This window comes from Phragmites australis, chromosome 10, assembly GCF_958298935.1.
Source record: "Phragmites australis chromosome 10, lpPhrAust1.1, whole genome shotgun sequence".
In the NCBI taxonomy this organism is placed as follows: Eukaryota; Viridiplantae; Streptophyta; class Magnoliopsida; order Poales; family Poaceae; genus Phragmites; species Phragmites australis.
The window spans coordinates 30,296,581-30,315,897 of record NC_084930.1 but is presented as its reverse complement, the minus strand read 5'-3'; the positions used below and the strand labels follow the sequence as shown (position 1 = coordinate 30,315,897).

The 19,317-nt window shown below is 42.6% G+C and overlaps 2 protein-coding genes across 3 annotated transcripts; one reads left to right on the top strand and one right to left on the bottom strand.

Moving 5' to 3' along the window:
- Nucleotides 1-8,690: 8,690 nt before the first annotated feature.
- Nucleotides 8,691-9,713, top strand: LOC133930663 (uncharacterized). Its single transcript, XM_062377358.1, has 3 exons — nucleotides 8,691-8,886; nucleotides 8,988-9,122; nucleotides 9,218-9,713. The coding sequence occupies exons 1-3, from the start codon at nucleotides 8,860-8,862 to the stop codon at nucleotides 9,461-9,463; spliced, it is 408 nt and encodes a 135-aa protein (XP_062233342.1). The 5' UTR covers nucleotides 8,691-8,859; the 3' UTR covers nucleotides 9,464-9,713.
- Nucleotides 9,714-9,909: 196 nt separating this feature from the next.
- LOC133930662 (putative transcription elongation factor SPT5 homolog 1) lies at nucleotides 9,910-17,811 on the bottom strand. Of its 2 annotated transcripts, none has more exons than XM_062377356.1 (22): nucleotides 17,377-17,811; nucleotides 15,395-15,630; nucleotides 15,163-15,306; nucleotides 14,936-15,097; nucleotides 14,768-14,851; nucleotides 14,007-14,077; nucleotides 13,576-13,933; nucleotides 13,328-13,483; nucleotides 13,132-13,229; nucleotides 13,001-13,049; nucleotides 12,776-12,928; nucleotides 12,529-12,672; nucleotides 12,352-12,451; nucleotides 12,027-12,197; nucleotides 11,906-11,954; nucleotides 11,733-11,824; nucleotides 11,158-11,227; nucleotides 10,952-11,006; nucleotides 10,736-10,844; nucleotides 10,483-10,626; nucleotides 10,305-10,402; nucleotides 9,910-10,215 (listed from the first exon to the last, which is right to left on the bottom strand). In XM_062377356.1, exons 1-22 carry the CDS (start codon nucleotides 17,708-17,710, stop codon nucleotides 9,973-9,975), a joined length of 3,120 nt encoding a protein of 1,039 aa, XP_062233340.1. In that variant the 5' UTR covers nucleotides 17,711-17,811; the 3' UTR covers nucleotides 9,910-9,972. The 2 variants fall into 2 exon arrangements, with proteins under 2 accessions (XP_062233340.1, XP_062233341.1); XM_062377357.1 differs by having other exon boundaries at nucleotides 12,367-12,451.
- Nucleotides 17,812-19,317: the final 1,506 nt, after the last annotated feature.

Below are 19,317 nucleotides of genomic sequence, written 5' to 3'. Positions count from 1 at the left end.
CAGAGTTTGGAATTTATAACGTGCAAATCGGATAAATGATTAGTAGAGTGTCACATTATTGATCTTTAGTTTTCCTTTGCATTTTTATTTCATTCATGTTGGACAGTTGATCAGTAACTTAATTTTGTAGTTTTGGTACCGCACACGATGTTTCTTATGTACAGATAGAACCTAGTTTTGGGATTTGCACTGTGCGTATTAGAAAAAATGGATTATTAAATATTAGTGTTACCGGATTTCTATTTCCCTTCACGACACTATATTCATTTGTGCAGGATGGCTGGTCTAATTATGCAAAAATAATAATTTTGCGATAGACGTGATGTTGTTCCTGTATCTTATGGATCTTATATTCGGAACTTACAATGTGCATATCGAAGAAAGAATTATCAAAATATTACATTGTTGGTCTTTTGTTTTCCTTCACATCTCTATTTACAATTGGTGATGGATGGTTGCCGCCGAACGTAAACTTGCATACTGACAACAGAATATATCGAGTATAGTTCTCAAAATAGTAGTAGCTGATTATGTTGGATTTCGATGCGAATAGAAACATGATTTGGTCAAGTTGGCTTATTGGGTTTGAATTCCTTTTCTTCTCTCCATCCACATTTAAACGACTCCGCACATATCATGCTAATGAATTTTTCCATACTTTAGTATCCATTTAATGTGGCATTAATTGTCTGCTAATTATGCTACCAGCTAATGTGGGAATCTGGTTTTCATACTAGGGAGGAGTAACCAATATATAACACCATATTTATACTCTAAAGTTAGCAAGTTGTACAATAACTGTGCTACTATTTTTGTATGCATATCCAACAGCATATCAATGTGAGCATCGTGATGGATAGATATGATCGATCATATATAGAATGGAACAGAATGTTAGTTTGACATTATACTCATTTAAATTTAATTGTAATAGACATTTGGCCACATACCATATATGTTCATCTATATGAAATGGTTAATATTACTTTTTAGTTCCTATCTCCTTGGAAAATTGATCGGTTTTTATGCATGTTTTGTATCCCAGACAGCATGCCATCAAGATCAAGATCCATCATTTCCAAGTGTGCAGTCAAATTTACCAGTCTTGCATCTAAAAAATGATGAAAATAATTGAGGCTTTTGCAAATTTGCCACTGGTTTTTTATTTGTTGCAAGAATGCCATTTGAATGACAGTTCTGGTGGTATTTTTGTAATTTTTTAGTGACAAGTTTGCAATAACGGTTCAAAACAGTTGCAAATTTACAATTGTTCCAAAATAATTTGTACGTTTGTATTTTGTGGTGGCTGTTGGTTAAAATGATTGCCCAGAGAACATATTTTGGTGCCTCATGCGGGCTAAAAAATTATGATCAGCGAAAAATATACTATAGCAGAAGGATATATGGAAGAATATTTCTCCCTCCATGTACTACAAACCAGTGCTCCTCCTTGCAGTTCCTTAACTCCATATGATTATTGGTTCTTGCGTGTGAGTTATTGGCAAACGAATTGTCGAAGTGAGAAATATATATATCCTTACTACATAATAGATCCATGCCATTTGCATCTTACATATTAAACAAGATATGGTTTGATTTAATTTATCTGCCTATAAGTTATTATCTTCAAATCGAAACAAGATTTGAGATTGAACCTATTTATGATAAAGTATCAGCTTGAAGATTTCGTTTTCAGCTTGTACATTTCCAATTACACAACTACTAAAATAAATACATGAAATCCACTAATTGGCCGTGTGGAAACAAAATTATTAATGGTTGTCAAACACTATATCAAAAATATTTTTTCAAGCAGTTCACACCTCGCTTGTATATTTGTTTGCACAGCTTAGTATGATATTATGATCTTTTGCTTGTACTAGTATTGAGCTATTACACGTTTTCTTTTATTAACACCATCTTACACACTTATGGCTTCAATAACTTATATCATTGGTCCCATTGGACTAATGTTTTTGGTGCTTACAATTTCAAATTATGAAGTGTATACAATTCTTATGACAAAAATAAAATGTCTTAAGATAAGTGCGCGAGGTCCTACCATATTATTGCTCATATGTGTTTTTTGTTTAGTAGACAACACGACAAACAACTCAATTCGACATATTAGATATCGACGTAGAAAGTTTTATTAAAAACATAGATGAATAAATAAGATAACGAAGGGCACAACATACTAAGATTTAGCATTTAATACCATAGCTGAAATAAACCACAAGCGCACATAGGTAAAAGTCCCCAACACAAGGAGATTCTGCTGCGAACAGGTGAATAGCTAGGTGATATTGCAATGATGTGTCGTTGTTCCGGGTTATATTAGACAAGACAACGACGGTAAAATGTATGAGCATGCATTTGACACGCATTGACCTTTTAACAGTGAAGCTGCAAGTCTCCATCCCCATTCTATCGACAGCAACAACCAATGCGGCTCAGGGCATGTTTAATTTAGCTTCTATTGGTTTCTGCTACTCAAAAGCAAAAAAACTGAATTAAATATTTCGTTTCTGTAAATGTCTATTGAGATGCAAAAAATAAACCAACCAATGCGCATCTGTAAATAACTTCTGAGAAATAAAGCTAGCAAAAACTGTCATTATTCTTATAAGTCAAAACGGGAATGGATGAGCTTTTGTAATTTTTAAGGGATGATATTCTAAGAGGTGTTATATATATTAGATATTTCATCCGCATCAAAAACCAATTCAAATATATATTTTCTATAAATAATTTTTCAACAACGACTTTTAAAATTAACTTTCGAAAAAAACCTAGCCCAACCAAAACCCTCAAACCGTGCTTTCCCTTGCAAGCAACGAAGCAAAGGATACGCAACCAAGGTAAAACACTGCGACGAGACGGTGATGGACAAAAATATCCTTTCGGCCGGCTGTATCTGCGCCGCTTACACGGTACAGCACGACGCCGGCCGAGACGTTGCCGTCACCGATTGGGCGTTTCGGGAAGCAGATCTAGACGCCCGGGTTCGCAGAACGCGGCAGCGGGGAAGGGAGGCGAAGGGGATCGATATTCTTGCCGCTTCCGGCTGCCCATCCCTGTACTCCCAACACCCATCCTCGCTTTTGGCAAAACGGCACGGCCGGTGGATAAATACCGCTCGGCCACATTGCCGAAGAGAACGTGTGCTTTTTTTTTTCTCGAGCTGTGGCGAGTGAGAGAAGAAAAAAGCTTGCTTGCGAGCCGTGGTGTCTGCTCCTGCGAACAGTGATGAAAGAAGCCTTGGCATGTAGCCCAGGATATCACTGCAACTTGCAGCAAGTAGTGGACTGGGTACATACGTTCTTCAGTGACGGCCGAGTGCTTGCACAGATGGACATCGTCAGTAAGGAGCTGGCGTCATGTCAAAGCCTTGGCCGAGTGCTTCAGGTTCAGAGCAGCGTCACTGCCAGCAAATGATTTTTTGTTTGTTTTTGGTTTCGTCTATACACACAAGAACACAACGACGTCGTGTCGAAGTCAACGGCTAGAAGTGCCCTGTCGATTCCGAGCCGTTGGATTTCGTGGCACGCTGAAGGTCAAGGATGAACACCAGTACGCGGGAGGGACGTGCGACGCGTCCTGTGAGAGGCGAGAGAGTTTCAGAGGCTAATCTGACCCCTCTTCTGTCTCTGAATAGGGGAGGGACCCATCCTCTTAGTGGTAAGTAGTACTTAGGCTAGTTGTTGGTATTGAATAATTGAGCTCTTGGTCTCTATCTTCTCATGGTCCTGGCGGCGGCGACATGTGGTTCTGGCTGAGGCGCTGCGGGGCTCGGCGCAGCATCCCCGCTCAGTAAGTAGTAGAAGGTTGTGGTGGTGTGGGAGCATCGACCAAGTTTGTCTGTGTATGTGTGCAGCGGTTTGGTAGTAAGATAGGCTAGTTAGCTTGTTAGGTTTGCTTTGATGGTGTCGTTATGGCGGCCATCCATGTTTTTTTCCTTCGAGTCGACTCTGGTGACGGCGACGATGGTCGTCTTCTCTCTGGCGTTGATTTTGGGAGGTGTGTGAGTGTTTCCTCGCTCTGTTCAGCTGGAGATTCGCGTTGTTATGCGATGGTGCAGTGGCGTGTTGCATCGAGGATGAAGATGGAGATGCCAGATCGCTCATTATCCGGTGAGGGTACAGTCGTTGGTTGTACCACGATGCCAATGCGTTTTAACATTGTCAAAGGCCTATTTCTGATAGCTTGTCCCATGTGCTTCTAAATTTGAAGCTTCCTCGCCGGTGGAGAGATCGGTCTCTGGCTCCTTCCTTGGTGTGGTACTTCGTTATGCTTCGGCGAGACGATGCCATGTCTAGGTAGGTCGAGGTAAAACAAAAGCTGAAATCTTCTCAGGGGTTGTGTTGTAATTCCAATCTTCTAATGGGGCTCCTCTGTAAATGATGATTTGTTCTGTTCATGTTCCATCTATGGAATACAAACCCGTTTACTCAAAAAAAAAGGATGAACACCTGTACTGCTCCATGTACACTACAGCATTGGACCAGGCAGCTAACAACGCATCCATCTCCTAAGGGCCGATGAACATGTGGCACAACTCGTAGTGGCACCAGCCGCCAACGGGCGTCTAAGGACAACCAGCCAGCCAGCATTAGATTTAGTGGGCCCTCACTCACTAGCGGGAGGGGGATTCAAGCAAGCGGGGCCCGCACCCTTCCTGGCCATCATACTCCCTCTGGGTTAAGATCTTCCTCTGCTCCTCTGCCTTGCCTTTTTTTTTAGAGAGAGAGAGAGGCTGCTCTGCCTTGCTATGCAGATTGTCCCATCAGCCCTCTTGTGGTAGGCCTCTCGGTGTCTGAAAGCTCGCGCCTGGAGAGTCACGTCGTGTTGCCGCCCGCCGTGGTGATCAAGCAGGCGGCGTTAGAATGAGCCTGCGTAGGGATTGCAATGGGCCCAGTTACGTGCTACCTGGTAGATAATTATTTTATTAGGGGTCAGGTATTGATCAAATTTCGTACTCGCTGGTTTGCTAACGGGCAAAATTGACACCTATCAGGTGAAGCAGGTGCAGGTTCGTTCTCCTAGTACCCATATTGTTTACCTATGGGGCCCGACCTCCTACCAAATCTGGCCTATATCATAGATGATCTACAGTTTGGCGGCCCACCTAGCCCAAGGCCCATGAAGCCATAAAACCCTAGTAACACTCATGCCTCAATCCTCGTTTCCTCACATCACCCACCTAATCCAGTCTTAGGCTTTGTCATGGCTGCCACCTAGCACCCTTACCAAACTTCATCATCGGCTCACCACCACCACTTACCCTCCTGGGCTCCTGCCCTCCCTCACCCAACTCTGTTGGTCGTAGCCGCCTTGGCCATCTGCCTTAGCCACTAGGGTTGCCACCACATGGATCATCATGGGCGGTCACTGCGCAGATCAATCGACGTGGAGCAATGGGCGAAAGGCAACAAGGAGGCAGTTCACTGTTCACAGAAGGAGACGAAGCCCTCCCTCTCCTGCTCAAAATGACAGTCGCCGCCATCGCCTCCTCCAGCATGCACGCCCCCTATGTTGTTACAAATCAGGCCTACCTGACCGGGGATGAGTCAGAGTGGATGGAGGCGACGGAGTAGAGGCGGAGATGGGTGGGAGGAAGATGCAGAGGAGGTGGCAAAGCCGATGGGTGGGTGGATGGGGGAGCCAGAGTAGCTAGTCTCTGACGGCGGGCTAGAGAAGTGCAGACAGTGGTGGATCTGCTAAGGAGAATGAAGCGGTGGCAGGGATACCCACATGGATATAGGTACGGGGAAATATTGTACCCGTGTGCGGGTATTATAGCAAGCTTTTTTATTTGATACAGGTATAGGTATAGAGTGGCACTACCCGACAGGTCCAGATCCCTTGTCATCTCTAGGCCTGAGGGTAGGATGGTAAAAAAGCTCGATACTCACGGTGTACTCAAACTCATTTCGTTAAAAACTCGATTCAAAATTGGCTTGTCTAAAATTCGAGCCGAGTTTGAGTCTAGCTCAAATCTCACGAGCCTAAACAAATCTCGTAAGTCTCTTATTCTATTCAGTAATTTAACAAATTATATGTTTGATTAGGAATAGAGAAGATAATTTATAAATTTGAACTATTAACCAGCATACTCAAGCCGAATTGAGTTTCAATCGAGCTGAGCTCAAGCATGTCTGTATGCTCAGTCGACAACTCAGGCTCGCTCAAGCATGTCAAGTTTCTATCAAGCTTGAGCTTGTCATGCTAGTTTCGGTTGGAGCTCTACTCAACGCTACCTACAGGGTGTGGACGTGTGGCCGCGCCATGCGGCGGGCCTCGAATGTTTGTGGGCACTGGTGTCCCGTTGTTGGCTACTAGGCCATAGACGCCTTTCTTGTGAAGTTGGCCCATTACTGGTTAGCTGCCCAGCGTGATGGGCCGGTCAATGAAAGTTGCCATGTAGGCCCGTTTGTTTTTCCGCCTGGACAAATGTTTGAAAAGTTTGGCCATTCGTAATGTAAAGGGAGTCAAGAAGGAGCCGGGTAGGGTAGGCCCTTTTTCTTCTCGGCTGATTTGGGAGATACGTACAACTAGCAAAAATACATACTCACTACAGTCTTCCCTCAGAAAAAAGTACTTGCTACAGACACGGATAAGTATTATTTTGGACATAGATACTGTCCCAGAACACAAATTTGACTTCTAACTTTATTATAATATATTTATAAAATATAGGAAAAATATATTATTATGAAAATACTTTTCAAGATAAATCTACCCGTATCATTTTCAAACATACAAACTCAAACGTAAAAAGTAATTTGTAACCAAAAATTTAAATGGTTGACTACACACAATTCAAAACGATACTTATTTGTGACTGGAGCGAGTTTTAAACAAAAGTTATGTTGTAATCAAATGGTGGAGCCAGGATTTAAAGAATGTGTATTCGAAGTTATTAAAAATGTTCACTTTTAATGTAAATATTAATCGATGCATCATGCAATAGCGCAAAAGAAAAAAAAATCGTAAACCTTAGCTTTTAGCGTGAGAAGCTATTTTAATTAAATCAAGTCTAATACAATATACAATGGGTGTGTGGTAGCGCAAAGAAAATTTTCCGTACCTACTGATTGTTTCATACTATACGAGAAGCAGGTGAAACACACTACGTTAATACATATGGAACATTTGCAATTTGACCTAATTCTCCAAGCTAAGACAAGAGTTAGAACATCAGATTCACGGGAACAATTTTCAAAAGTCGACCATAACACTTGTACTATTTTTCTACACCATCATAAACAACATCAAAAGAAGTGAGCCAGGGAATTATATGCTTTCAAAAAAGGAAATAAAGGATTATAAAATTGAGAACTTATAGTGTTGGTGCGGAATGATATAATGGACGTGGGTGATGGGTGTGCCGGACTTTCTTGTGAATTGGTGGCGAGATGTCGCTGCATCGCGGGGTGACAGCTCTAGCACCGGCATGGGTAACAGGGCGCATGTGCATGACCAATGGAGCGGCCACCGTTGCCTCCTTGTTAGGAAAGCTTCTATGTGGGTTTGTATATGAGTTGTTTGCTAAGTGGTCGAGGCTTAACATGTTAGCGGCCTACTTACTTTTAACTGATCTCTCTCAAGTCTCAAATCTCATCATCTTTATGGATCTAGTTTAGTTCAGGTTTTTCAGTACTGGTTGAACTGTCTTCGGTAAATGAGCCTAATTACTTTTGGTTGTGGATGTTAACTTGTTTCCGATCTTAATTATGTGTTGATGCACAGATCTCAACTTGTTTTCGAACTACCAGTAAAAATTTTTCAGTCTTCCTATTTCTCAGGCGATTGATTTCTTTCAACTTTACAGTCGATGCTACAGCAGCTCGATCTCTTCTGTGATTTATGCTTGGAACAGACTCTGTAACAGGCGGGAGAGAGTGGCGACTTGGACGGTGCCCGCCGGGCTCTCGCGGCGGCGACCCTTGTGGCCGAGCTCTCGCGATGTCGCGGTGTTCTCATGACGGCGGCGAGGTCTCTCCCATCCTCTGCTGGATGCCAATCCGACGCTTCATCACGTGACTGTAAAGACATTCATTTTCAGTTGACTGAGCATTAGCACCTCCCATTCTTTTTTCCTTCGAAGGAATTTGGAGAACATTTGGCAAAGCCACTTGTCTCAGATGGCTCTGCAGTTGGCCTTTCCACGGACCCCTTCGCCACTGATAGTTGATCCATGTCTCAACAATGTTACTACATGTGTGGCATCAACACGCTAATATGTAAAACCAAGTAAAAATTGTCATGTGTCAGCAATGTTATCGTGTGTTTAAGACCATGCCCAAGAGAATCCCTTCACGGGTAGATTCCCGTCGTGAAGGGATTTCCGTTCCTTTCAGCGCTCCCAACGGATTCCCTTCACGGTTCCCTTCACGACGGGATTCTCAGGGTCATTCCCTTCAGGACGGGATTCTCTCTCCGTTCCCTTCGCGATTCCCCTCGAAGGGAAACTGTTGGAGATGAGAGAAAATAAAGGGAATGAGAACGGGGAAGGGAATCAAGAAGGGAACGAAATGAAGGGAATATGGTTGGGGATAATCTTAGGTTAGAGAAACCAACTCTTTTACGTGGTCCCCAAATCGGATCTACCTCGTTAAACCCGCTAGCTTCTGCCACGGCTAAAAAGTAGCCGTTGCCTTTTCCTCAATCCCTCCCAGATCCCCACGCACCCCATAAACAAGCGAGACCGTTCGCCTTCCCCATTTCAAACTCAACCGCGTCGCGGAGCGAGCGCGCACAAAAAGAGAGGAGCGGTCGTCTCCACTTCTACCACCGATCGGAAGGGAAGGCGCAGGAGAGATCCCGGACTCGGAGGCGAGGCCGAAAGGGGAGCGGATGGTGGAGGCCGGCTCGAGCTTCATGGTACTTGGGACCGAACTCCCCCTCTTCCCATCCGTCTCCGCGTGCGCGATCGGGGTCGCCTGACGCTGTTGGTTCCGTTCGGGGTTTGTTTGCCGGTGCAGGATAAGGTCGAGGCGGCGGTGGACGACGGCGGGGACGAGGTGGAGGATGAGATGGCGCCCGTGGAGCCCCTGCCAGAGCCCCCCGACGACGGCGGCCCGGTGGGGTGGCCCATGCCGGAGTTCTGCCCTATCACGGTGAGCCGTCCCCTTCGCTTGGTTCGAACCGCACACGGCATTCTTCTTTCCTGTGGCCGCAACTGAAGGGGGAAACGCTTCGCTTGTTTGATCAGATCGATGGGGCGCTCAAGGAGTCGTTCCTGGAGGCCATGCGGAAGGACGCGGCGGAGGCGGAGCGGCCGCCGCGGGAGGAGTCGGAGGCGGAGTTGCAGAGCCCGGACTCGCGGCCGTCGAGCAGCAAGCGCCACCGCGCCGGCACCGCCTCGCCGTCACCCAGGAGCCCTTACCGCAACATCCTGCAGGTGTTCCAGCAGTGCAGACAGGACGTGGTTGAGGAGACCGACACGAGGAATTACTGAGAGCGAAGCAGAATACAAGCCGCGACGCCACGGCTTTTTACTGTTATTATTCGAGGTTAATCTGTTTAGAAACAGTTTACATATTGTTCTTTAAGGGTGGGGAATTTTTGTTCTTGTGTAAAGATGGGATACAAAGTTACAAACCTAAAGTAAATAACGCCATGCGAAATGCAGTTTCATGAACGGTGTTTTCCCCCCTATCTTTTAGACGCTCCATTCAGCATTGTAATTGTAAATTGATAGAAGAAATGCCAGTTCAAAGTTAAACTGTGACAATGCCAAGAATATGGAATGGGTGTGACAATCACAACTTAACAACTCTGAGCAATAATCAAGGCATAACAGCTATCTCGTATCTCAGCTGAAACCCCAGATCAACAAATTGCAAAAACAGGCAATAATCAAGTCATAACAGCTGTGAGAAATCTGGAAATACGACTAACGAATTAAGTAAACAAAGTTTTATTAACATGTTATATGATGGACATGTTACAAAATATACATCCACCTCAAGTCGCCAGTTTGGCCAAAATCACCATATCTAATATCTTAACTTCGTATGTGTCGTCCAGTTTCACGATCCCATCAGAACCGTCTATACCTATGAGTCTTCCCGTGAATCCACGGAAGTTGCCATTCATTATCTTGATCCTGTCACCCTTCTTTGGCCTGATGACCTCGAGCTCGCTTGGAAGGACTGTCACGATGTCACCATTGCCTGACGACCCTAGTGCGACACGGCAAGATCCATCCTGTAAGTTCAAATGCACGTGAGCACAACTTGAGACGAACATGGCACAACATAATTTTCTAGCCAAGCCATGCAGTGTGCCACACATACCGCAAGCACTTCCCTGACTACACCAGGGCCGTCATCACCTCCCCTCAATACATTGGCCAAAACATCTGGCAACAGCCAGCTACCATCACCCTCACCACCTGCAGTTATTTGGGCATATGATTAGATGTGTTCTTATCAACATCTTAGCTCTTACCCAGAAGGCAACACAATAGCACACCTATTATGGGGGACATTATATCCATTCCAACATTGCCTGGAGTCATTGGTTGACCACCAGGTGTTCCGGGAAGATATGAGGCAGAATTTGGTGTCATCGGTTGACCAACAGGTGTGGAAGGCACATATGGACTTGGGGCATTTGCTGAAGAGGTTAGAATGCAAACACAGCGTTAGAACAAACCATTTACACAATACGAATAACATATCTCTGTAACAGTACAATAAATGAATATTTGAATAGCTTTCAGTACCATAGTTCTCCCTAGGAGTTGGAGCATCATTGAAGCTAACTCCTGGAGTATTTGCCCACCCTGATCCAGGTGTGGGGGCTTCATATGGCCGAGCTGGTGGTGTTCCTGGCTGAAAATTTTAGAAGAATACAATGTGGCAGTTACATATCTGCACAAAACAAGTTACAAAAATAAATAAGGAAATGGCGATCAGTTATCGGACTGGCAAAACCTAACCTGGTAAGCTGGACTGCTACCCCAAGTAGCAGGATTTCCATCTTCCCAATTATCCCTGGTAAATCACCAATATAGTTGTAATTAACATAACATATGATGGATACTATTAAGTTGAATATAAAACAAGACAACGAAGGCACTTATTAATCCTAGTTCCAGGATATTTACATGGATCAGAAATATCAATTTTAAAGAAATTGTACAACCTCGGAGGGCTCATAGGAGCCCAGGCTCGACTAGGCATAGGAGTCCGCATCCCATCATGTATTGGTGTTGCTGTATCAAATGAATAGGCAAATTATTGTCTGAGGGAAAACATACAGAAGCATACAAAATTAATGACAAGTGTTAAGAGTGAATGGTACATATAGTGTGTTATTGGCTAAGCATTCAGCTAGCATAGCTGAACACCACCCAGAATCTAAGCAGTGCATACTTTTCTCCGCACAAGTATACTAAGGAGGGAATGCTTGATAAAATTGTTTGAGATCACTGTTTAGGCGCTCTTGTTCATTTCAATAGATAAAATGACAACACGCAGGCTTGTGCGCACACAGCCAGTACCGAAACAACCAACAATAAACATTGCTGTGACTTTTCAAGAATCCCATAACAAAAAATCTTCAAAATATTTAGCAATCAACAAACAGGTGTATCCTTTCAACACTAGGCCAGCAACTTGCAATATGAGGAATGACGCAAACACGCCTAAATAAATCAGTGACAACGTAGATTTGATCTATGAATGAACATATAAATATGAGGACAAAAGCAAACAAACCTCCAGGGTCCCGCATTGGGGTCTGATAAGGATGAAGTGGTGTACGAGATGGGTGCATCGGTGTTTCACCACCCAATGAATAACGATGTTCACTGATGATACAATCCAACTCATATCAGTAAAACAAATTGAACAGTATTTTTGCCCAAAACCAAAGGTGGAAGAAATATTACCGGAATGGTGTTGCAACTGTAGGCGTGTCAGCAATATCATCCCTCTTAACTGTTTATTTGTAGCCATATTAGCCATGAATATGTGAGAAGTCACATAGCACAGATAACCATAAGGATTCACCTGTAACAATCTTCATCAATGAATCAAGCTCCACACGTACAAGTGCACCAGTTACCTCTTTAACACGGCCACGGTACCCCTTATAAGGACCGGATTTAATTTTGATACATTTACCCACCAAGGCATCATGCCCTCTACCACCACGACCACCTCCTCCAAACCTTCCACCATCTGCATCGGATGGTAAGGCTATATTAGTATATAAGCTACAGCTACACAAAGCGACTGTCCTTGCTTCAAGAAATGTAGAACATTGAATTGAAACATATCCAGGCAAAATGAGCCTTAAGAGTTGGAACTTGAAAGTATCGAAAGAAGATCATACTATTCATGTGAGGACCTCTTGGAGGCAGCCTTCCTGGAGATTGCAGAATGCTTGCTGGAGATCTCAAAGCACCAAACCGTGCATCTGCTGTATCCATGCCCTGCGTGATAAAACAAACAGTGAAAAAATTCTCAGAGACTGACCAAGGTTATATATTAAGAAGGGTTCAGTACAAACATTTCCACGACGGCCACCGGTTGATCCACCAATGAGAAGGCAAGATTGTGCTTTTGCACAAATAAAGCCTGCATGTTCAAGGTGATGCCTGTCATAGATAAACAGTATCCCCTTATGTATGTGTTCCACAGGTCCTTGCTTTCCCTAATTTGACAAAATATGAATATAGATACATTAAACTTACAGAACAAATGGTTACACCAAAAAGACCAATTAAAATAGTAAACAAAACTGAACTAGGACACACCTTGCATGCTCCTTCAACAACCCGTATGACATCCTTAGCTGAGATAATATTATTTGAACGATCTTTCGCTGATGCACGCCGATCAATCTTGCTTTTGATTTCTCTTAATTTTACAAGTACAACTTCAGGTCTATCTGGAACTCCTTTCAGAACCTAAACATACACTTCAGTAAATATAGTGTGAAGTTCAATAACCCATCACAAGTCATAAAATCATGCAATTACCTGAAATGCTTCAGCTTCCACCCTTATAATTACTCCAAATGACAAGTTGCTGTAAATGGATTAGAAGAGATTCAGGTAGGTAATTACAATAAATGAACTAAGGTTATTGTTCATTGGAACAGTAAACTTACTCCAAAAGGACAAGATCATGCAGTTCATAATCACCAATTCGGGTAATTCCTGTTGTAATTTCAGAGCTTTCCACAACATGATCCGCAAACACACGGATCTGTGTCATCCAACAACATAACAGTTAAGAATAAACTATCTCAAACAAATTAGCTTGAGTTATTTATATTGCATACCCTGGATAAAACAATTACTCACATGTTCTTTAGTTGTGTCTGATAAAATGATCAAGACATGCCCTTCAACTTTAACAACCATGCCAGTAGCACCTTCTTGAACACCTGAGACCACTTTTACATGGTCTCCAGGCTTGAAATATTTGCAAAGCTCTTTCTCATTGAAGGCTAATGTTTTCTGCAGTTACACACAAATGCATTAACACTAGACAAACAGTAAGCCGTTCAAATTTCATAGTAATAACGATAGCTGAAATTGCAATTGGTTACCGGAAGATCAGATATTTTCGGTCTGATGTGAACAGTTTCATCTTCTACTTTCTCAACCCACCCCTCCAAATTTTTTAAATCGCCCTTAATAACAATGACGGCATCACCCTTCATGAAGTGCCCTTTTTTCCTGTTCGCAAACAGAGTGGACAAGCTAGCCATATCGCCATTCATGTCGTCGCCAGGTTTCTTGAATTTCTCCAGTTCATCGAATGTTGGCTGAATATTCTGTGTGCTGATCGATTTTATTGAGACCGTTTTATATAAGAAACCATCTTTGAACTGTAAACCATCAACCATCTCAAAGTACTCCCCGGAGTCTTTATCCCGCTTCCGTTCCACACGAATGCGCATCTCCCTGTTTGCACAAAATTAGCATGCAATAATAGAAAAAAAAAATAGATCAATTAAATGACAAAGAAGAATGTCACCTCGCCTCGTCAATATTGAAGAATCGTGGTGGCGGGATGAATGTTTTCTTCTTTACAACCTCCCTCCCTTCCTGAAATACAAATTAATAAATTATCCATCAATCCATCATCATAGGAACTCTGATCAGCTAACTAACTCAACAGCTCGATCAAGAACAAGAAAACTAACAAGTAATCATGACAATCAGAACAATCCTTAAAATAAGTGTTTTTAGCTTCAGAAAAAGCATGACCCAGAGGACGGGAAAATGAAAATGAGTGCAAATATAATATGAAAGACAGAATTTAGATATGATTTATGTTTTACCCTCTTATATCACTTATCGAATTATGGACCTGACATCTTAGTTCTGACATTAGTAGTTATTACTCCCTCCGCTATCTTTTACTTAATGTTATCGACTTCTCATGGTCACAAAGACATGAGTTTGAACATTATTTTTATAACTTTATATAGGTTACATCGGTGCATGTGAAGAAAAATACAACATATGGATGTACTTTTGTTGTTGTCTAATGATATAGTTTTCATATAGTGAATCTAGATAGTTTTAAACACATAAAGTAACACATTCTACGAATTTTGACTACATGGATCCTAAAACATCAGATAAAACAGAACAGAGGGTGCAGTTAACATAACAGAAGAGCGTAAAACTAAAACAAATCAATTAGCTATGCTCATCATTTTATGCAGGAAACTAGGTAGGAATCAATACAACAGATGCGCAAGATTTCAAGAAACATGAGTTAAAACTTACCAGTTTACTAGCCAAAGCTTGTAGATCTACTCTAGGGATGAGCTTCACGGTTACTTTTTGGCGTACATTATCAACATCAACAACCTGGAAAATATGATGACATAAACATCTGAAGAAAGATACATAAATAATATATATATATATATAAGAAAAGCAATGTGACCATACCTTAGCAAGGTCACCTTTATATACACCCAGCTTCATTCGGACCCAGGTATCCCTTGAAAGATCAACAGACTTGCTCTCAACAGAGAGGACATCTGACATTTCTTTTATCGGAACTAATGTTATTTTTGCTGAGGCGTAAATGTTTCGTAGACCTTTGCAAGCCTGTATAAACCAAGTTTAGTAGGGGATTCAATTCAGAAGAAATAAAATGTCAAGCACATGCTTACCTCCTTGACATGGGCCTCTTTTTCAGCCTCGACATAAATATAGTTTTTTAGATGATCTAACGCAACAACTGACTTTATCTGAAGATCTGGCCTATCGATGAACTTTTGCATCAGACAAATCGCTGTCTCCCTCTCATGTCCAATCTGAAGTCATAAGTAGGCATTAGTAAAGTTCAAGCAGGGCTCAAAACAAGCATCCAGGAAGTTTAGTTAAGCTAAATCTTGAGCCTACCGCACATTTCACCATCCAAAGCTTTGGATCCTTCACCGACGGTAAGAGAGCTTGCTGTTCCACTTCAGCAGCTTCCTCGCCATACTCAATGTGAGTAGATCTTGCATATCTCTCTCGTACTTGTCTTTCAATCTCATCAATGTCCTCTTCTTCATCCCTCATAGGAATAGAATGGCGTCTTGAGCCCCTAACAACATCCTCATCAGGAATGTCGGCCCCAGCATCATTGATAAAGTCTGAAGAAAGGCCAAGGAGCAGATATCATGTATTAGAAACCTGGCCTTGGCACTGTAGCTTAGTATAGCAACATGCATGGAGTGAACCCAACCTCACCATTTAAACAGTTGCAGATTCCAAAGGGAAGAGAATAAAAAACTCCATCAAATTTACATTGTTGCTACCCAATGTTAACAGTAACAGCCATCAGCATGTCTCACAAAATTAATCTCTACTTTGCTCTGCCCAAGTTACAGAAATTATGTTCTTCCCAGAAGAGATCCATGGTCATCATCTCTATTCTACCCAAGCTTCATTTCTATTCGTAACAACTAGTATCGCATAGCAATAAGTAGCAAAATAGTCAATTTCACCATTAATAACTCTTGCCTGTAATGTATGGATTCGCACGCAGCTCATGCATATTGCAGTTTAGTAATCAACTGAGGGAGGATGTTTGAGAAGCTAACTGCAATAAGTATAGACTTAATATGTTTTTGACAAGTAGCAGGGCATGGATGCTGGCACAGAGAGTATTTGAAGAGTTCCAGGGTTTTGAGTGAATCCTTGAAGAAAATCTAATAACACCTGATGATTCCAATGGGTAAAATGAGAACAAAAGCAGCCTACTAGACAATGAAAAATAATTTTAATTTGATTTCTGGCAAAAGTTTTGTTCTAGAGGGCGTAATTTTGTTTTGTTGCATAAGGCTGAATCATTTGAACTGCAATGCAATTTACGAATGGATTTTCAACTCAATGCTAAGGCTTTGTCAAGCTTAAAGCATCACTTCTGTATATTCCCAGGATAATGCTATATGCTCAAGCATTTTACCCAACATTGGAAAGAATGCAAATTAATTAATTGAATTGCACAAGAGGTAATAATACGGTTAGTTAACTATGTGGCTAGAACTGATTCCTTCCAGCACTTTCAAGTAGCTTCGCATGCAGAAGTCACATAGGTTTGTTCTCACAGTGCACTCATGGGAAAAAAGAACTTTAGTCAAACATAAGCATATTAGACACCTAGAAATTCCATATCTAGTAGCACTACATACAAATGCTCTCAAGAAGGCAACTTAGTCATGCCTGAAATCATCAGACTGAAGAAAAATTCCAAGTCTCCAAGTTAAGTGCGTGTTTTTAGGACCTAGCATCAAGTTTGCCCCAATGGCCCAATATCATCCAACTAGGGTTCAGATTTATTTTATTTTTTTGGTAACTTAGAACTGCCAAATCACCATAACTATTACACAAAAGAGAGCTTATGCAATCAGATCAACTTAAACTTGAACAAGCTCTTAAAGCAAATTTTCACTTGTACAGATAATTAGGATCAGAGCTTCTGTACGTGTAGAAAACAAGTTCAAGAACCCTATTCAGGGCTTAGCTCCATTAGCAATCTGCTCCACAAAGATACCAGTCTTGTCTCGTGCATAATCAACAAAACCTGGGTGCAGCTCTATGACTGTATCTAAACGTGATTAAGCACCAATATTAAGATCTGGAGTAGCGACTGACATCAAAATTAGCTGCTTTTTTCTCGCCAACCTGCGCTACTGCCGAGTCATGAATACAAAGTAGAAGGTGCGGATCCCATCAAGAGCATAAAGTGGCACCGAAATTGCTACTATCTGGCTTATTCCCCAAATCCAGTTCCGGAAATCAACCAAATTAGGCTCAGATCTCAACAAAGACCACAGAAAGACCACCTAGGTCCCAAACATAGCATCAGCACGCAATCAAATAGAGCAAACACTCACCGTCCTCGCCCTCGCCTTCCTCCTCCTCATCCTCCTCCTCGTCGACCTGGGCCTCCTCGTCGAAGAAACCGCGCACCCCGCCGCCGCCCTTCTTCCTCGGCCGGCCCCCGCCATCGTCGTCCTTATCCTCGTCCTCGATGTCCGAGTCGTCGATGAAGTTGTCTTCGCGCGACCGCTTCCGCCCGCCGCCGCCGCGGGAGGCCTTCCCACGCCTCGCCTCCTCCTCGTAGTCGTCCTCCTCATCCTCCTCCTCGTCCACGTCGTAGGCCTCCTCCTCTTCCTCCTCCTCCTCCTCGACCTCGTCGTCGTCATCGTCGCGGCCGCGGCGAGCCATGGATTTGGCGGCTAGGTTTTCGAGCTCTGCCGAGGGCGAGGCGCCTGCAGAGGAAAGGGGTAACTCCTCGCGCCGAGTCGTGTGGGGGAAGGCGAGGTGTGGAGAGACCAGAGAGGGTAGAGATTGTCGTGTCTGCTGACCGTTGGATCCTGTCGGGAGCGCCGAGATTCGCGACCGTGTGGGTTGGCTTCGGAACGGGGAACTCAAGTGGGCCCAGTGTTTGGCTTGCAATGGCGACAGTCGTGTTGTTTTGAACACGGTCATAGAAGCTTTTCACCTTTTCGACAGAGCAGCATCAACGGTTAGATATAACCAAAGATATTCCTAGTTTTGTATTTCTAAAGTTAGTATGACTCAAACCATGGCGGCTAGCCATATGAAATGGACTCTGCACTAATTAGACTAGCCCTTAATCGATTATGTTGCATCTTACAAATCCATGTATTCCTCAAAATTGGATAGGATTTTATTTTGTTATTTTTATTTATCCTATGGCCAGTTTCATTTATTTTTGTGAGAAATCTACGTAACTCCCTCACCTATTAGACTCTTAAATATAAAATCAAATATCCCCTTAAATTATTCAATACCGTCTAAATCGCCCCTTATGACGTTTTTAGTAATGATTTTGCTAGATGTAGCATGTTTTGTGGCCTACGACATGACGTCGGCTCCACATGTCATTCATATCTCTCTTCCTCTCTCTTGTATGGCCGTGGGAGAGGCACTCAATATCAACACGCTCCCGATGACCTCACCATCAGCGGTAAGAGTATACCTCTAAGGTGAGAGAAAGTATGAAGAGATGATGAGAAAAATGACATGTGGGGCTGGAGTGTAAGAGAAAAAAAGAAAAGAGAGAAGTATGCCACGTGAGATCAATGTCATATCAACCCCACATAGTACAACACTTAGACAAAACCACCTCCAAAATTGTCATGTACTCATATAGGGTGATTTAGATGATATTGAATACTTTAGGGGTTGGATACCTGATTTTATATTTAGGATAAAGTAGACAAATCTGAATATGTGAGGGGCTATATAGACTTATCCCTTTATTTTATTTTTTCAGGAACAAGCCTGTTTCATTTATGGTGTATATTTGTTGAAGGAGTGCTTAGCATGAAGCATATCATCTGATTGGACTGATCGTACATTCTACTCACATATGTGTCTACTTTTAAATTTACTTCCTCACAAGGTGAGATGCTGCAATCACGCCAAGGATGTCTCACTCGAACACTAGCTTTATCCCTGATGGTTCATTGTATGTCGGCAAACCATGAGTTTATGCCCAATAAGCAACACATCACTGTGGAATGGTGGAACCAAATGATGCCGCTCTGCAAAATTCAAGGCCAAGAAGCCTCTGCATGTATATGAAAGTTGCAGCGTAAGAGTTTGGTTGATTCATGTTACTTTCAATTTGCCAAGGTAGGAAATGATCCTCTTGAACTTATAACCAAATCATAACTTCACTGTGTAAATGAACTATGACCAAACCATAATTTCACTTAGATAGCTCAATAACAAACACTTGCCAAATAGACTTGTAGAGGGGAACAGACGGATCTAGGTTTAGAATTGGGGCCACGACTTACGGA